The sequence below is a fragment of the Calonectris borealis genome, chromosome 16, assembly GCF_964195595.1.
Source record: "Calonectris borealis chromosome 16, bCalBor7.hap1.2, whole genome shotgun sequence".
NCBI classification, from domain to species: Eukaryota; Metazoa; Chordata; class Aves; order Procellariiformes; family Procellariidae; genus Calonectris; species Calonectris borealis.
The window spans coordinates 21,445,612-21,460,100 of NC_134327.1; the positions used below are offsets into that span (position 1 = coordinate 21,445,612).

The 14,489-nt window shown below is 70.9% G+C and overlaps 3 protein-coding genes across 3 annotated transcripts; 2 read left to right on the forward strand and 1 right to left on the reverse strand.

The window, feature by feature from the left end:
- Positions 1–235: 235 nt before the first annotated feature.
- RGS11 (regulator of G protein signaling 11) lies at positions 236–4,528 on the reverse strand. The gene is made up of 16 exons (XM_075165993.1): positions 4,432–4,528; positions 4,039–4,089; positions 3,846–3,952; positions 3,696–3,747; positions 3,555–3,613; positions 3,293–3,369; positions 3,099–3,180; positions 2,878–2,946; positions 2,180–2,209; positions 2,035–2,096; positions 1,714–1,827; positions 1,470–1,585; positions 1,015–1,102; positions 755–893; positions 608–690; positions 236–536 (listed from the first exon to the last, which is right to left on the reverse strand). Exons 1-16 carry the CDS (start codon positions 4,526–4,528, stop codon positions 410–412), a joined length of 1,353 nt encoding a protein of 450 aa, XP_075022094.1. The 3' UTR covers positions 236–409.
- A 1,440-nt stretch (positions 4,529–5,968) lies between these two features.
- On the forward strand, positions 5,969–10,334 carry ARHGDIG (Rho GDP dissociation inhibitor gamma). Its single transcript, XM_075164911.1, is given in 8 exon segments — positions 5,969–6,161; positions 6,164–6,199; positions 6,202–6,342; positions 7,490–7,672; positions 8,664–8,741; positions 8,833–8,909; positions 9,648–9,711; positions 9,795–10,334. Coding segments are annotated over 8 exon segments (972 nt in total). The 3' UTR covers positions 9,995–10,334.
- Positions 10,335–10,569: 235 nt separating this feature from the next.
- On the forward strand, positions 10,570–14,142 carry PDIA2 (protein disulfide isomerase family A member 2). The gene is made up of 11 exons (XM_075166066.1): positions 10,570–10,798; positions 11,250–11,456; positions 11,691–11,824; positions 11,933–12,034; positions 12,110–12,226; positions 12,306–12,431; positions 12,510–12,704; positions 13,049–13,169; positions 13,329–13,510; positions 13,603–13,689; positions 13,841–14,142. The coding sequence occupies exons 1-11, from the start codon at positions 10,570–10,572 to the stop codon at positions 13,919–13,921; spliced, it is 1,581 nt and encodes a 526-aa protein (XP_075022167.1). The 3' UTR covers positions 13,922–14,142.
- The last annotated feature ends 347 nt before the right edge of the window (positions 14,143–14,489 follow it).

Sequence of the window (14,489 nt, forward strand, 5' to 3'; positions counted from 1 at the left end):
CAGCCCAGGGGGACACAAGTCCATCCAGGAGGGGTGGCCACCACCATGTTCACCCCCCACCCCACAGCCACCTCCCTGCTCACCCCTCCCTGAAAACCACGGGAGCCGCAGCGTTTCCCCATAGGGGCTTTATTGTCTCCATGGCTTGTGCCTGGGGGGGGGGGGGGCGGGAGGAGGGGGTGACCCGGCACCAGGCCGGCTGGCCGTGGGCTCCCCGAGGGAGAGGAGGGTGCGGCGGGGCCAGCCTGGCCCGGGCGGGGGGCTGCCGGGGGGTGTATGGCTTCTCTCCTTCAGTGCTACTGCCGGCAGGGTCCTGCGGCGGGGCCGGGGCGTGCTGGGCGGGGGGCTGCGGCCGAGCCGGAGGGCGCCGGGCCAGGGGGCTCCCATGTCGGCGGGGGGCTGGGGGCCCTCAGCTCTCCTCCTCGGGGACGGGGGCAGCCGCAGGGCCCCTGCTCCTCTCCTCGGCATCGCCCGCGGGCAGGAGCAGGGCTGGGCTGGGGCTGGAGTGCCGCTGCTTGCGCATGAAGGGGAAGACCCTGCGGGCAGAGCGGGGTCAGCGCCGGCGGGGACCACCCCAGCGCCCCGGGGGTCCAGCCCCTGCCCTCACCGCTTCTTGGTCTCCGGGGGGATGACGGCCTCGGCCAGGAGGGTCCTGTAGAGCTCCGACTTGAGGAACCGCGGGTAGGAGTCCTGGGCGAGCAGAGGCGTCAGGCTCCTGCCCAACCCTGCCCTGCCCAGCCCTGCCCTCGCCCACCTTCTTCATCAGCATGTAGATGTGCATCTGGGCGTCGTCCATCACGTAGCGGTGGGGCGTCTTGATGCCCTCCAACGTCCGCTCCATGGTCTTGCTGTCAATGTTCACCCAGCGCGTGGCCCCGGGAGCCAGGAACTGCCTGGGGAGTCGCAGCCGGTGGTGAGCGCCCGGCCCCGCAGTGGGACGTAGCACCCGTGATGGCCTGGCCACCCCCTGCCAAATCCTGGCCCCCCCAAAACCCTCGCCCTGCTGGCACTCACTGGTAGATGGAGTCCACGATCTCGGGGATGCGGGACTGCTCCCCGTAGCGCAGTTCCTCGCACGCCTCCCAGAAGCTCAGGTTCTCGGCTGGGGAGGGGGACACGGTGTTGGGGATGGGGACATGGCCCCCATGCCATCACTGCTGGGTCCACGGCCCAGCCAACTGTGGGGCGAAACCCCCTGCGATGGAGCCAGCTGGTGCAACGTGGGGTGCCGGGTCCAGGGATCCAAGAATGCGATGGTGGGTCAGGGGCTGCCAGGACAGGTTGGTCAAGAGGTGCTGAGATGTGGGGGGGGGTTTGGGGATGCCAGGTCAGGGCAGTGGGTTTGGTGTGGCCAGGATGGGGCAGTGGATTTGGTGGTTACTGGGACATGGTGGTGGGTCTGGGGGTGTCGGGATGGGACGATGCATTTGGGGGTGCTGGGATGGGGCAATGGGTCAGGGGGTGCTCACCGCTGAACTCCTTCTTGAGGAACTCGAGGAGCTGCACCCGGCCCAGGGGGTCGGTGAGGAGTTCGCTGAAGTTGAAGCCCCAGCGCTCCACGCGCAGCTTCGTGGGGGTCAGCACCCTGCGGGTGACACCGGTGTCGGGGCTGGCAGCGGGCAGCCTGTGGCTGCCTGCACGACCCCACAGCCCATCCTGCGGGTTGGGGTATTGGGGGGGCTGGGGGCTGGCAGCCCCCACGTGGGCGCTTACGTGGGGGCGTTCATGGCCCAGTACGTGGTGTCGTCCGTGATCCAGGGGTTGCTGGGCAGGCAGCCAGACATGATGGGGTCGTGGGGCACGTACTGCTCGTTGAACTTGATGTACCTGCCAGGAGCGGTGGCTGGAGGTGGCCAGGGCCACCGTCCCACCGCTGCCACCGGCTCCAGCCACCACAGGGACATGGTGGGGACATGCTTGGGCTCTGTCCCCGCCAAGGGTGACGGCAGCACGGGTGCTGCGGTGCCAGCAGCCGGCCGCAGGGACGCCAGTGCCCCTGTCACCCCGACAGGGACCCTGCCGCCGGCCACTCACCCCTCGAGGCAGATGGAGGACTTCACCCTGGTCCTGGCCATGGCCTTCCTGCAGTACTCGATCTGGGGCCGGCCGCAGGGGAGACGTCAGGGGTGCCCGGCAGCCCGCGCCCCCCAGCAGCCACCCCTGCCCTTGCCCCCCTCACCTCCCGCTTGTAGTAATCCATGTTCTTGGTCTGCAAGAGACACGCGGAGCCGGGTGAGGGCATGGCAGGGCCAGGACATCGTGCCCACCAGCCCTGCCCAGCACCACCCTGGGCAAGGACGCAGGCAGCCAGCCCCCCTCCTCGCCCTGGCAGCCTGTGGCCCATCCCCGTGGCCTCCAGCCTCATCCCCACACCCCTCCTGGCTCAGCCGGCACAGCCCGTGGGGTGAACCGCGGCATCCACCCCCGACCCCAGCGTGGCACCGGCCCTGGGTTAGTGACACTTACGTGGGCAGAGGACACGGCACACGGTGCAGCGAAGAGAAAGGGGGTGGTTAGTGAGGAGGGGGCGGGGGGCTGGGGCAGTGTTACTGGGGTCACGACACGGGGAAGGGCCCTGCAGTGGCTGCGGGCACCCCGGGGTGCCAGGACTCCCAGCAGTGTGGCCGCCCCGTGGGGATTAGGGGTGCTGGCATGGAGGGATGGTGGGTGCTCGGGCAAACACACGGACCCCCCCCCCCCGGCTCAGCTGGGGCAGGGGGACAGGCTGGACATGTGGATGTTAGCAGAGCTGGGGCTCCCCCCCCCCAAACCGTGGGCATAGCCCGGGGTGGGACAGCTGGGCACCCACTGGGGCAGCTCAGCACCCCGGCACATGCGGGCGGCTGCGCCCTGTGCCCGCCAGCCCCCCCCACTCACCAGCTGGACGCGGGTGGTGTGGCAGTTCCTGCGCGCGGGGCCCTGCTCCAGCACGTTGGGGGCTCCCGGCTGCAATGAGAGCATCGCGCCGGGGGCTGGCGGGACCCCCCCCTCGCTCCCCGAGCCGGGGCTGTGCGTGGTGCCAGCGCCCTGGCCCTCCCTGCCTGCCCAGGGCTGCACCCGCCAGCCCGGCACCCCTCGCCCCCCCAGACCGTCCTCACCGGGGGTCGATTGACGAGCCAGTACGCCTGCTCCTGGCAGTCGATGACGATGCGGTCGCCCTTCCGCCGCTGCTTGGCCGCCCTGCCCATGCAAAGGCAGCGGGGAGGCGCTGGCACCCTGCCTGTCCCAGCACCCAAGGGTGCTCCATCACTAGCGGCTCCCTGGGGTGCAGCGGTGCCGTGCCCACACTCACCGGAGCTGCTCCCGTGCCTGCATCACCACGAAGTCCCACGTGTGGTTGATCCGCTTGTGCAGGAGGTTGTAGTTGTCCTGGGGAGTGGCAGCGGCGGTGTCACCCCTGTGGGCACAGCGTGACACCCGTCCCCTCGCCTGGCGCCGGGTCCTGTTCCCACTCCAGCAAAGGCAGAGCCGGTGCCGCCCCACGGGTGAGACCCCACTCCTGGGTGAGCTGAGACCCCCCAGCTCATCACAGGTGTGAGGAGGGCACTGCTCACCTTCTCGTGCTCGATCAGGTCACCCTGCTTGCGGATGTTCTTCTTGGCCAGGTAAATGGCTGCAAGAGGAGCGGCAGCACCTCAGGGGGGCCTGGAAGGGGCTGCAGCCCGTGCCGGTGCCGGCGGCACGGTGGCACCTACCGTAGTCCAGCTCCGTGGCCGGCCACTTGGTGCTGGTCCAGAAATAGGGGGTCTGCGGAGGGGGGAGAGGCTGTGCCGTGGGGTACCGCGGTGCCAAGCCGGGGGAGCCCCGAGGCTGCGGCAGCACCTGTGCCGCCGGTGGGGCCGTACCTGGAAGCGGTAGGGCGACTCGTCTGCCCGCAGCACCAGGCTGCGGGGGTCTTTGAGGGGGTAGATGTAGCCGTGCTTCACGATGAGGTTGCCGAGGTGCAGCGACTCTGGGGGAGCAGGAGCGGGGGCTGCACGGGGGCTCGGCAGCCCCGGTTGCACCCGCGGTGCTGGCCATCTGCACGGGGACACTCACCCTCCTCGGAGATGCCGTACTTCTGGATGAGCCACTCCACAATGTCATTCCCTGGGGACCAAGGCAGCGTTGGGGTCCCCCAGACAGGGCACAGGGAGGTTCCCAGGCTGGGGCACCCTGGCACGGCACAGCGGGTGCCGAGGGGGTCACGCAGGGTGACAGGGGCCCTGCCAGGGACGTGCTGGGCTGCCTGCCCCAGCGAGCGCCCGCCCCGCTAAGCCCATACATAATTGATCCCAGCTGCAGCACGGAGCACCCGCGGGTGCAGGGAGGTGAGCGGCGCGGGGTGCCACAGGGCTGGGTGCTGGGTGCAGTGCCGGGGCCACCCAGGGAGCACCCACACACCTCCCCCACCCCATGCGCCTCACGGGGCGCCCCGCCGTGAGGACCCACCTGTCATGGCGTGGGGGATGACGGTGATGAGCAGGCGCTGGTTCCTCATCTTGATGCCCATGTCGGGGTCCTGCATGCTGACGATCATCCGCTCCATCTGCCGGGCAAGCACCCACCACCCTCAGCCCCACGGCCGGCCAGGGGCACCGCGCCTGGGCACAGCCTGGCTCCCCCCGACCCTGACCCAGGGCACCCTGTGCCAGGCCCAGGGACAGGCTGGCACCCCGCAGCTGGACCTGGGGCACCCTGTGCCCATTCCGGGGACAGCCTGGCACCCCGCAGCCGGATCTGGGGCACCCTGTGCCCATTCTGGGGACAGCCTGGCACCCTGCAGCCGGATCTGGGGCACCCAGCAGCTGGGCGAGCGTGCGATGCTGGAGGTGCGGACACCCAGCCTCCGGGCATCCCTTGGCCGGGGAGCCCCGGTTTTGGGGAGCGAGCTCTGCCGGCGCTGTGGCAGCACCCCGGCCCGGAGGGCAGGGGCTGAGCACGTAGCTCCGGGGCGCTGCCCGTGGGTGACCCCGCGTGGGGCGGTGCCCGGTGCCCCGTGGCGGTGGCGGGGCCGGGGTGGTGCCCGCTGTCCCACGGTACCCGGGGTGGTGCTGGTACCCCGTCCCCGGTGCTCCCGGATGCCCGCGTTGTCCAGCGCAGTGCCGGTGCCCGGTTCCCACGGTCCCAGCGCCCGGTCCCCGCGGCGCCCCGTCCCCACGGTGCCGGTGCCCGGTCCCCGCGGTGCCCGCCGCCCGGTCCCGGCGCGGTGCCCGCCCCCCGTGGGGCCGGTGCCGGTGCCGGCTCACCTTGCGCAGACAGGGCATCTGGAGGCGGGGGTGCCGGCCGCGGGGGCCGCCGATGGTCATCGCGGGTGCGCGCCCCGCTCCGCGCCGCTCCGCCCGGCCCCGCCCCGGCCCCGCCTGGCCACGCCCTCGACCACGCCCCGCCCCTCCCGGCCCCGCCCCGCGCCCCCTCCCGCGGCTTGCCGCCGTCTGCCCCGACGGGCAACCCCCGAGCCCCGGCTTCGGTACCCGGGACCAGCCCCCGGCCACACGGACCGGCCCCCGCCCTGCCCACGGGCCCCACGGACCGGCCCCCGCCCTGCCCACGGATCCCACGGACCGGCCCCGCCGGGGCCCCCCGCCCGGGGCCGCGACTCTGCCGGGGGAGTGCAGGGCTGGCCCCGGGCTCCCAGGGGGGTGCCCTGGCTGACCCGGTGGGCTGCCGGGTGCAGGCAGGGGGGGAACACTGTGGCTGTTGGGCAGAGTGAGGGCAGGGTGCGGGCAATACAGGCAGGGCGTGGGCAGGACGCAGGCGGCCTGGGCAGGGGTATATGCAGGGTGCGGGCAGGGAGCGGGCAGCGCACGCCGTGTGGACGCAGGGTGCGGGCCGTGCATCCAGGGGAGCGGCAGGATGCTCGCGGGGTGCGGGCGGCGTGGACGAGGTGCTGGCAGGCTGCGGGCAAGGAGCGGGCAGGGTGCGGGCAGCGCGGGCAGGCGCTGCGCGGGCGCGCCCGGCGGATGAGCTCACTGCAGTCTCGCCGCCCATGAGCGGCGGGGCTGGAGCCGCCCGGCGCCGAGGGGCGGGGGCGGGCGGGGGCGGGCAGCGGAGCCGCCGCGTCTGCGGGAGCCGCCGCCGCCGCCCCGCCGGGCCGCGCCGGGGAGCGCAGCGGGGAGCGCCGGGGGTAGCCCGGCGGCCGGGAGCGCAGCGGAGCAGTCGGTACCGCAGCGGGCGGGAGGAGCGCGGCCGCGGGCCTCGGCGGAGCCGCCGACACCGGCAGAGCCGCGCCCCGGGCCCCGGCAGCGGCCGCCCCGCCCGGCCCCGGGGGCGCCGGGCCCGGCCCGGCCATGCTCGGCCTGGATGTCTGCGAGGCCGGCGGGCAGATGCTGGAGCTGCTCTGGCTGGCGCTCTGCTACCGAGGTGAGCGGCGGCGGGCCGGGGGAGCGCGGCCCCGCGGCGGGAGGGCATCGCCCGGGCGCCCCGGTGGTGGGGGGGGGGCATCGCCCCGGGATGGGCATCGCCCCGGAGGGAAGCATCGCCCCGGCTCCCCAACAGCTGAGAATCGCCCCGGGCACCGGGTGCGTTCAGGAGTGAGCATCACCCCAGGCCCTGGGGACCGGAGCACCCCGCAGGGGCGGGGGACCACCCAGCCGCCCCCCTACCACCTCACCGCCCGGCCCGTGGCACCCAGCGCACACCGCCCTGTCCTGCCACCCGTGCGGGTCTGGGCGAGCCCCTGGGTGGGTGCATCCCTGGGCCTGGAGCCAGCGTGGCCGGGTGCCGCACGCTGCCGTGACAGCCGGGCGCCCCGGGGTGCAGGGCCTCTGCCTTTGCTGGGGGCCCAGAGGTGCAGCAGGGCCATCGCTCTGCGCCCTGGTCACCGGCGCTGCCCCAGGGACCTGCGCAGCTGGCCCAGGCTGTGCCCCCCGCATGTCCCCGAGGACGGGGTTCCCAGGGCCTTGGGGAGCACAGTGCTTGCAGTCAGAAGGGCGACGGGCATGGGGGGGCGATGCAGCGGGTAGGGCAGAGTCAGGGGCTGTGGGGACGTCACCCATCCTTGTGCCCCCCCCAGCCTGGCACCCACCAGAGCCACCGTTTGCCCCCGGAGCTGTTTTTTTTCCCTGCAGCTGCTGGCAGTTTGGGTTTGGGGTGGGAGATAGGGCTGGTGGCTGCCCAGCGGGGTTGGAGGGGGCCATGGGGTGGTGACAAGGACCCCTCTGGGTGATGGGGTGCGAAGGGTGTTGGTGGGCTGCAAAGACCTCCCGGACTGTGCGCACCACGTAGGCACCAGCTCGACTTGCTCCACGACCGTGAGGAAATGCAGCCGGCGGCAACGCCTCGGGTCTCAGCTGTGCCACCGGGCCCTGGGGCCATGGAGCCTGGTCGTGTCCCCACGGCCCCAAGCAGGGGGACAACTCGGCTGCCCCACGGGGGATTGCCCACATCCATCCGTGGCGTGTCCCAGCTCAGCCACCCCCTGCCCACCAGTGCCTGTGTGTCACGGGGTGGGGGGTGTCCCCTGGGGTGTCCCCGGGGTGGCGAGACTGCCACTGCCTGTCCCCTGCAGACATCATGGCTGAGAAGGAGGGGGTGACGCTGTCGCTGGAGGAGGAGGAGGATGCCGACGTGGCCCTGGCGTACAAGACGCCGGAGAAGAAGAGCCTGCGGGAGATCCAGGAGCTGGACCCAGGGGACGAGAGCCTGCGGAAGTACAAGCAGGCGCTGCTGGGTGCCATCCCTGCCGCCGTGGGTAAGGGCAGGGGCTGCCCACTGGGGCTGGGCACCATGGCACCCCGGCACCCAGGCTGGGTGATGCAGCCTCAGTGGGTGCAGGGAGCTCAGGCGTCCCCAGCACCTGTGGGGCACCCCCAGCAGGGAGGGTGCGTCCCGGCTGGCATCGCCTGTGGGTGCTGCCTGTGCCCCCCACCTGCCTGGAGACCCCGGCATCCCCCTGCTGACACGGTAATGGCTGCCTGGGGACCCCGGTTGCCTTGGTTACGGGATCACCGCCACAGTTTCCATAGGAACGGTTACAAGGGACCAGGAAATTCATTGGGATGACAGAGATGGAGCGAGCTGCTGCGGGGGCCCGGGGTGGCACGGCTGTTGGTGCCCAGACGGTGCCCCCCGCTCCCCACAACACCCACAGCAGCCACCCCAGCCTGGTGCTGCCCTTGGTGTCTGCGGGGCTTGGGCCAGACTGGGGTGCTCCACGGGCCCAGCACCCTGGTGTGCTGGCTGGTGGGTGCACAGCAGCTTTGGGGGGGGGGGTTTGCAAGCTGGTGAGGTGGGTGCAAACCAGTGGGGTGCACGAGGTGTGCATGGTGGCGTGTGTGCGGGCTGATGGGGTGCAAGTGGAGGTGCAAGCTGCTGATGGGGTGCAGGTTGGGCTGATGAGGTACAATTAGGCCAGCGCCCGCCTCGAGGGATGCCTTTGCTGCCTCCTCCTCCCCACAGCCCTCGGCCCGCTCCCGAGCCAGGGAGCGTAGCACCCCGGGAGGTACCTGCGGCTGGGCCCTTTTAAATGTGGTCTTATCCCAAAGGTGTTGATGCCAAGGCTGGGACTGGCCTGAGATGCCCCTGGTCTCCTGCACCCTGCCTGGGCTGCCCGGCACCCGCTGGCTCCTAACACCCCCTGCCATGGGCACCGTGGCCCTTCATGCCATTACAGGGGGCACGGTGCTGGTGCCGGTGGGCTGGGTGCCGGTGGGTAAGGTCTGCGCCCTGCCGCTTGTCCCTAGATGCCAGCGTGCCCAACGTGCAGGTGACGAGGCTCACCCTGATGTGCGAGCAGGGGCCCATCACCATGGACTTGACAGGTGAGCGGTGGGGGCACCGATGGGAGGAGGAGGAGGAGGAGGAGGAGGAGGAGGAAGGGGTGCCAGGCTCATGGGCCATCTCCCCGCGCAGGAGACCTGGAGGTGCTGCGGGGCCGGGCCTTCGTGCTGAAGGAGGGGGTGGACTACAGGGTGAAGGTGTCCTTCAAGGTGAGGCAGGTGCATGGTGCCCTGCGCCCGCCGGCTGGGCTGGGCACAGCCCTGCTACCCTCGCTCCTCGGGGTCCCAGCCCCATGGGGTCCCTGCTCCCCATGGGGCCCTTTTCTCATGTGTACCTGCCCCACGGGGTCCCTCCTGCCACCCATGGGTTCCCTGCTGCCCCAGGGTCCCTGCCACCTGGGGTCCCTTCTGCCTGGGACCTCGGCCCCCCACTTGTTGCCCTCAGGGTCCGTGCCCCTCTGGGGGTCCCTGCCCACCCTGGGGTCCCTGCCCACCCTGAGGTCCCTGCTCTCCTGGGTCCCTGCCACCCTGGGAATCCTTGCTGCCCCCAACATTACTGACACCCCAGGGTCCCTGCCGTCCCGGGGTCCTTACCCCTCTTGGGGGTCCATGCCACCCCTGGGTCCCTGCTGCTCTCAGGATTCCAGCCACATTGGGTCCCTGCCTTTCCTAGGGGTCCCTGCCCCTCCCGGGGGTCCCTGCCACCTCAGGGTCCCTGCCCCTCCCGGGGGTCCCTGCCATCTCAGGGTCCCTGCCCCTCCCGGGGGTCCCTGCCATCTCAGGGTCCCTGCCACCCTTGATCCTGCTCGGTGCCCAATCCTGCCCAAGAAGCTGGATCCTGGGGGGTGAGCTGGATGGTGGGTGCCCCCTCCAGGGCCAGGGGTCCCCAGGGCAGGTGGCACCAAGCCGTGGGGCAGCACCCATGGCACCCCTGCCCTCTGCCCGCAGGTGAACAGGGAGATCGTCTGCGGGCTGCGGTGCCTGCACCTCACCTACCGCCGGGGCCGGCCCGGTGAGTGGGGTCGGGGGGCTGGGGGGTGGCGGGGGGGGCCATGGTGCCCCAGCCCCAATCACTCCTCTCCCCTTCTCGCCCAGTGGACCGTGACGTCTTCATGGTGGGCAGCTACGCGCCGCGGGCCGAGGAGTACGAGGTGGTGACGCCGGCGGAGGAGGCGCCGCGGGGCTGGCTGGCACGGGGCTCCTACCGCGTCCGCTCCCTCGTCACCGACGATGACAAGACGGAGCATCTCTCCTGGGAGTGGGGCCTCTGCATACAGAAGGCCTGGGAGGACTGACCCCCCACCCGCACCCCGGTTCCCCCCCCGCCAGCTCGGGGACGCGGTGCCTGCCATCCCAGGGGACACCTCGCTGGCACCGCCGTGCTCGCCCCGGTTGTGTGAAGTGTGTGTGGGGGGGTCCCTTAGCGAGCAGGTGCCCACGGTCGTGGTCTTTGCAACCAAAGTTATTTTTAATTGCTGTTTTTTTTTTAAATACCGACGCCCGCCTGGTCCCCGCAGCGTCCCCATCACTGGGGCGGGGGCCGTGACCCTGCCATGGCGGTGCCGTGCCCGGCTGCCCGCCCGGTTACAGGCTGTGCTCTTCCATCGCCATTAAACCCTACAGACTGGTCTCTTACTGGTGTGTCCATGCCCCCATCGCTTCTGCCAGTCCCCCCTGTCCTGGCAGGGCCGGGTCCCGCTGCGGGGACGGGCGGCTGGAAAACAGGCACCTGGTCCCGCTGCCTTATCGGCGGCGCCGAGCAGCCAGTAGCGGAGGGCCACGAGCCCCAGGGGACTGGCACCACCCGCCCCGGGGCCCTTATCTGGGTCCTCTCCCCCCGGGCGCCGGCTTTGGCGACGGCGGTGGCACCATGCGGGGCTGCGGGGCCCGGCTGGTTTGGTGGCTGGTGCTGTCGCTGGCCTGGCTGGGCCCGGTGCTGGGGGGCGAGGAGGAGGATGGGGAGGTGGTGGCGGAGGAGGAGGAGGAAGAGGGTGACGTGCTCTCGGATGAGCTCGGGGAGGAGGACGGTGTCCTGGTGCTCCATGAGCACAACTTTGCCCGTGCCCTGAGCGAGCACCGGCTGCTGCTGGTGGAGTTCTGTAAGTGTCCCCCCGGGGCGGGCAGGGGTGCGGGCAGGGGTGCGGGCAGGGCCGATGTGGGGATGGGGGTGGGCAGGGGGTACAGGCCAGGGGCGTGGGGGTGGGCAGGAGCAGACAGGCGGGCAGGGACACGGGTGCAGGACGGGCCACAGGGTGGGGTGGGAATGGGGCAGGGGCATGGGTACAGGCGGGGGTACGGCTGTGTCTCAGAGGGGCACAGGGCAGGGGCATGGGGCAGGGACGTGGGGCAGGGGACACGGGCAGGGACACATGAGGGTGTGGGCCATGGGCCCTGGCGCAGGGGACACAGGCAGGGGCATGCACCGGAGCCCACCAGGCTCACGCAGCCGTTACGCGCCCTGGCCACCTGCCAAGCCCACCCTAGGGACCAGGGACACCCCAAAGCTGTCCCAGGGCTGTCCCCACCGCCGACGCTGTCCCCTGCCCACAGATGCGCCATGGTGTGGGCATTGCCAGCGGTTGGCCCCCGCCTTTGCCCAGGCGGCCAGCGAGCTGAGGAACGAGTCCAGCCCGGCGCGGCTGGGCAAGGTGGATGCCACAGCGCAGGTGGCCCTGGCCAACGAGTTCGGCATCACCTCCTACCCCACGCTCAAGCTCTTCCGTGACGGCAACCGCACCCACCCCCTCGCCTACACCGGTAGGGCCGCGGCACCGCGCGATGGCCGTGGCACCCATCGTGGGGGGACGTCATGATGGGGGCTGGGGTGCAAGGGTGGGTGGCAGGGGGTGACGGTGAGAGGGGTGGCAATGTCCCGGTGGAGTTTGCAGGGTGGTGATGGCAGGTGGGTGGCCGGGGCCAGTGGCATGGGGGGGATGGCAGCCTGGCGAGGGGTGGCCGGGGTGACGGCGGGGGCCCCGCTCCACGTGCCAGGCCGCATGGACGCCAAAGGCATCGTGCGCTGGATGCAGCGTCGGGCCAGCCCCAGCGCCACGCTGCTGCAGGACACCGCCGCCGCCGCCGCCTTCGTCGGCTCCCAGGACTTGGTGGTCGTCGGCTTCTTCAAGGTGGGCTGGGGCGGGCGGGGGCCGGATCTTGCTGTGGCCGTGGCCATGGCCACTCATGGGGTGGCCCCACAGGACCTGGAGAGCGAGGCAGCCCAGGCGTTTTATGAGGTGGCCGGCGAGGTGGTGGACTTGCCATTCGGCATGGCCGAGGCGGCTGAGCTCTTCCAGGCGTACGGGCTGGCGGCCGACACCATCTGCCTCTTCAAGAAGGTGAGGGGGTGGCAGGGGGTGGTGGGGCCATCCCGCTCCCCCCCTCCCCAGCCCTCACCAGCCCCACCCTGGTAGTTCGACGAAGGACGGACAGACTTCCCCGTGGACCCGGCACGGGGGCTGGATGTGGCCGAGCTCACCCGGCTGCTCCGCGTCCACAGCCTGGAGCTGGTGATGGAGTTCACCAAGGAGGTACGGCCCGGCCACAGCCCTGTCCCCATCCCCGCGAGGGCCATGGCCCCCTGGCCCTCAGCCTCCTCCTGCTCCCCAGACCTCCGACCAGATCTTCAGTGCCCAGATCCCCCACCACATGCTACTCTTCCTCAACAAGTCATCGTCAGCGCAGCTGGCGCTGCAGGACGGCTTCCGGGCTGCTGCCGGCACCTTCCGGGGCAAGGTGAGGAGGTCCCATGGCGGGGACATGCGGGGTGGCCGTGGGGCACCCTAGCATCAGTGCTGCCTGTCCCCCACCCAGGTGCTCTTCGTGGTGGTGGATGTGACCGGGTACGGCGCTGACGTCCTGCCCTTCTTCGGCCTGACACCCGCCGACGCGCCCACCCTGCGCCTAGTCAAGATGGAGAACAACCGCAAGTACCAGATGGACCAGGACGCCTTCTCGGACACGGTCATATGCACCTTCATCGAGGCGGTGCTGGACGGCAAGGTGAAGGTGAGGAATGCGACACCGTGCCAAGTCAGCACCAAGGATGCTTCCCTGTGGTGAGCGGTGGGCTGTTAACCCTGAAGCCTAATGATGGCAGTTGTGTGGTGAACACCAGCCACCTGCTCGCTGATGCTTGTGCTGCCAGGCCTGAGGATTTGGGGGGTTCTTACGGGAAAGGCAGGAGACAGTTGATGTGGAGACACACAGAGCTGGGCTGGTGGCAGAGGGGAAGAGGTGGTCCAAAAGGCAGCACAGGAGCACCCCTGGCCGCAGGCTGGGGGCCCCCGTCCTGCACATGGGGCTCTGGTACCACTCACCCTGGGCTGTGGCCGTCCCGGCTGTCCCCGCAGCCCCACTTGCTGAGCGCAGAGCCCCCCGAGGACTGGGACACGCGGCCCGTTAAAGTCCTAGTGGGGAAGACCTTCGAGCAGGTGGCATTCGATGAGACCAAGAACGTCTTCGTCAAGTTCTGTAAGTGCTGGGGCTGCCCACGACCCTCCCCGAGCTCTGCACGGGGCTCAGCCCCCTCCCACAACAGCCCCTGACCCCTCGCCCGGGGGACGCCGCACCCTGACCCTGGCAGAGCCCCGGTCCCCCGGCTTGTACCCCGGCACTGCGCCTGTCCCGCAGACGCGCCGTGGTGCTCCCACTGCCAGGCGATGGCGGCTGCCTGGGAGGAGCTGGGCGAGCGCTACAAGGACCACGAGGACATCGTCATCGCCGAGTTGGACTCCACGGCCAACGAGCTGGAGAACATCACCATCCATGGCTTCCCCACTCTCCACTACTTCCCCGCGGGGCCAGGCAGGAAGGTAGGTGGGGGGCACCCGTGGGGCCACCCCAGCTCTGCCAGCACCCGGGGGATGGGGTCACTCCTCATCTCCCTTCTATCCCCCGGCTCCAGATGGTTGAGTACAAGAGCGCCCGAGACGTGGAGACCTTCTCCAAGTTCCTGGAAAACGGGGGGACGCTGCCCGAGGAGCCGCCTGTGGTGAGTGAGGTCCCCCCACCCCAGGGCCAGGGACCCCCACCCACCCCAGGGTGGCTCCCAGCTTTCGCTGGGCAGGCGGATGGATCCTGCGGGATGGGGACAGGGACAGGCTGGGGGGTGTCCGGCTGTGTCTCACTGCTGCCTTCTCCAGGTGCCCAAGACCCCCGAGAACAGCACAGGCGGGGAGGAGCCGAGTCCGCTCGGGACGGCCGAAACCCGGGATGAGCTGTGAGCCCCGTCCTGCTCGGGCTCGTGCTATAAACGACCTGGAAACGATGCGGGCTCTGCTCTGTGTCTGCGGCTCCCCAGCACGGCTCGGGGAGCACCCGCATGTCTTGGGGACATGGGGGACGTGACGCATGGGGACACAGCAGGGCCGGTGGGTGCCACGATGGGCAGAGCCCCCACTGCCAGCTGAACCCGGGGGGGGTGCTGCAACTCCAGGGGTGCTGAGCCAGCCCCGTGTGTGCCGTGGCACTCATCCCGGCAGCCCTGCGATGACACGGGGTGGCCAAGGCCACAGAGGACATGGCCCTGCGGGGAGCCCGGCGCTCTCCACGCTGGCCCTTGTGCTGGGCTGCTGGGGTGCAGGTGACGGGGGGACCAGCTGGGGTCTCTCCTCCGTGGCTCCCAGGCAGCCCTCCCGCCCGGGCCTGGGCTCCACAATCGTGTACCAGCCCCAGGAGCTGCTGTTACAGCCGGGCAAGGCAAGAAGAGCCCAACACAGGGCTCCACATGCTCTGCTTAAGCCTGGCTCACAGCCTCTGGGACCCCCCAGCGTCTCCAACCCCCGGCACCGT

Coding starts and splice junctions, on each gene's coding strand:
- RGS11 (XM_075165993.1), bottom strand. CDS start 4,528: ATGGAGCGGATGATCGTCAGCATGCAGGACCCCGACATGGGCATCAAG. Junction 3,370..3,554: donor ACCTGATCGAGCACGAGAAG/GTGAGCAGTGCC, acceptor GCCACTCCCCAG/GACAACTACAACCTCCTGCA. Junction 2,210..2,877: donor ACACCACCCGCGTCCAGCTG/GTGAGTGGGGGG, acceptor TGTCTCTTGCAG/ACCAAGAACATGGATTACTA.
- PDIA2 (XM_075166066.1), top strand. CDS start 10,570: ATGCGGGGCTGCGGGGCCCGGCTGGTTTGGTGGCTGGTGCTGTCGCTG. Junction 12,035..12,109: donor CCATCTGCCTCTTCAAGAAG/GTGAGGGGGTGG, acceptor CCACCCTGGTAG/TTCGACGAAGGACGGACAGA. Junction 13,511..13,602: donor CCGCGGGGCCAGGCAGGAAG/GTAGGTGGGGGG, acceptor CCCCGGCTCCAG/ATGGTTGAGTACAAGAGCGC.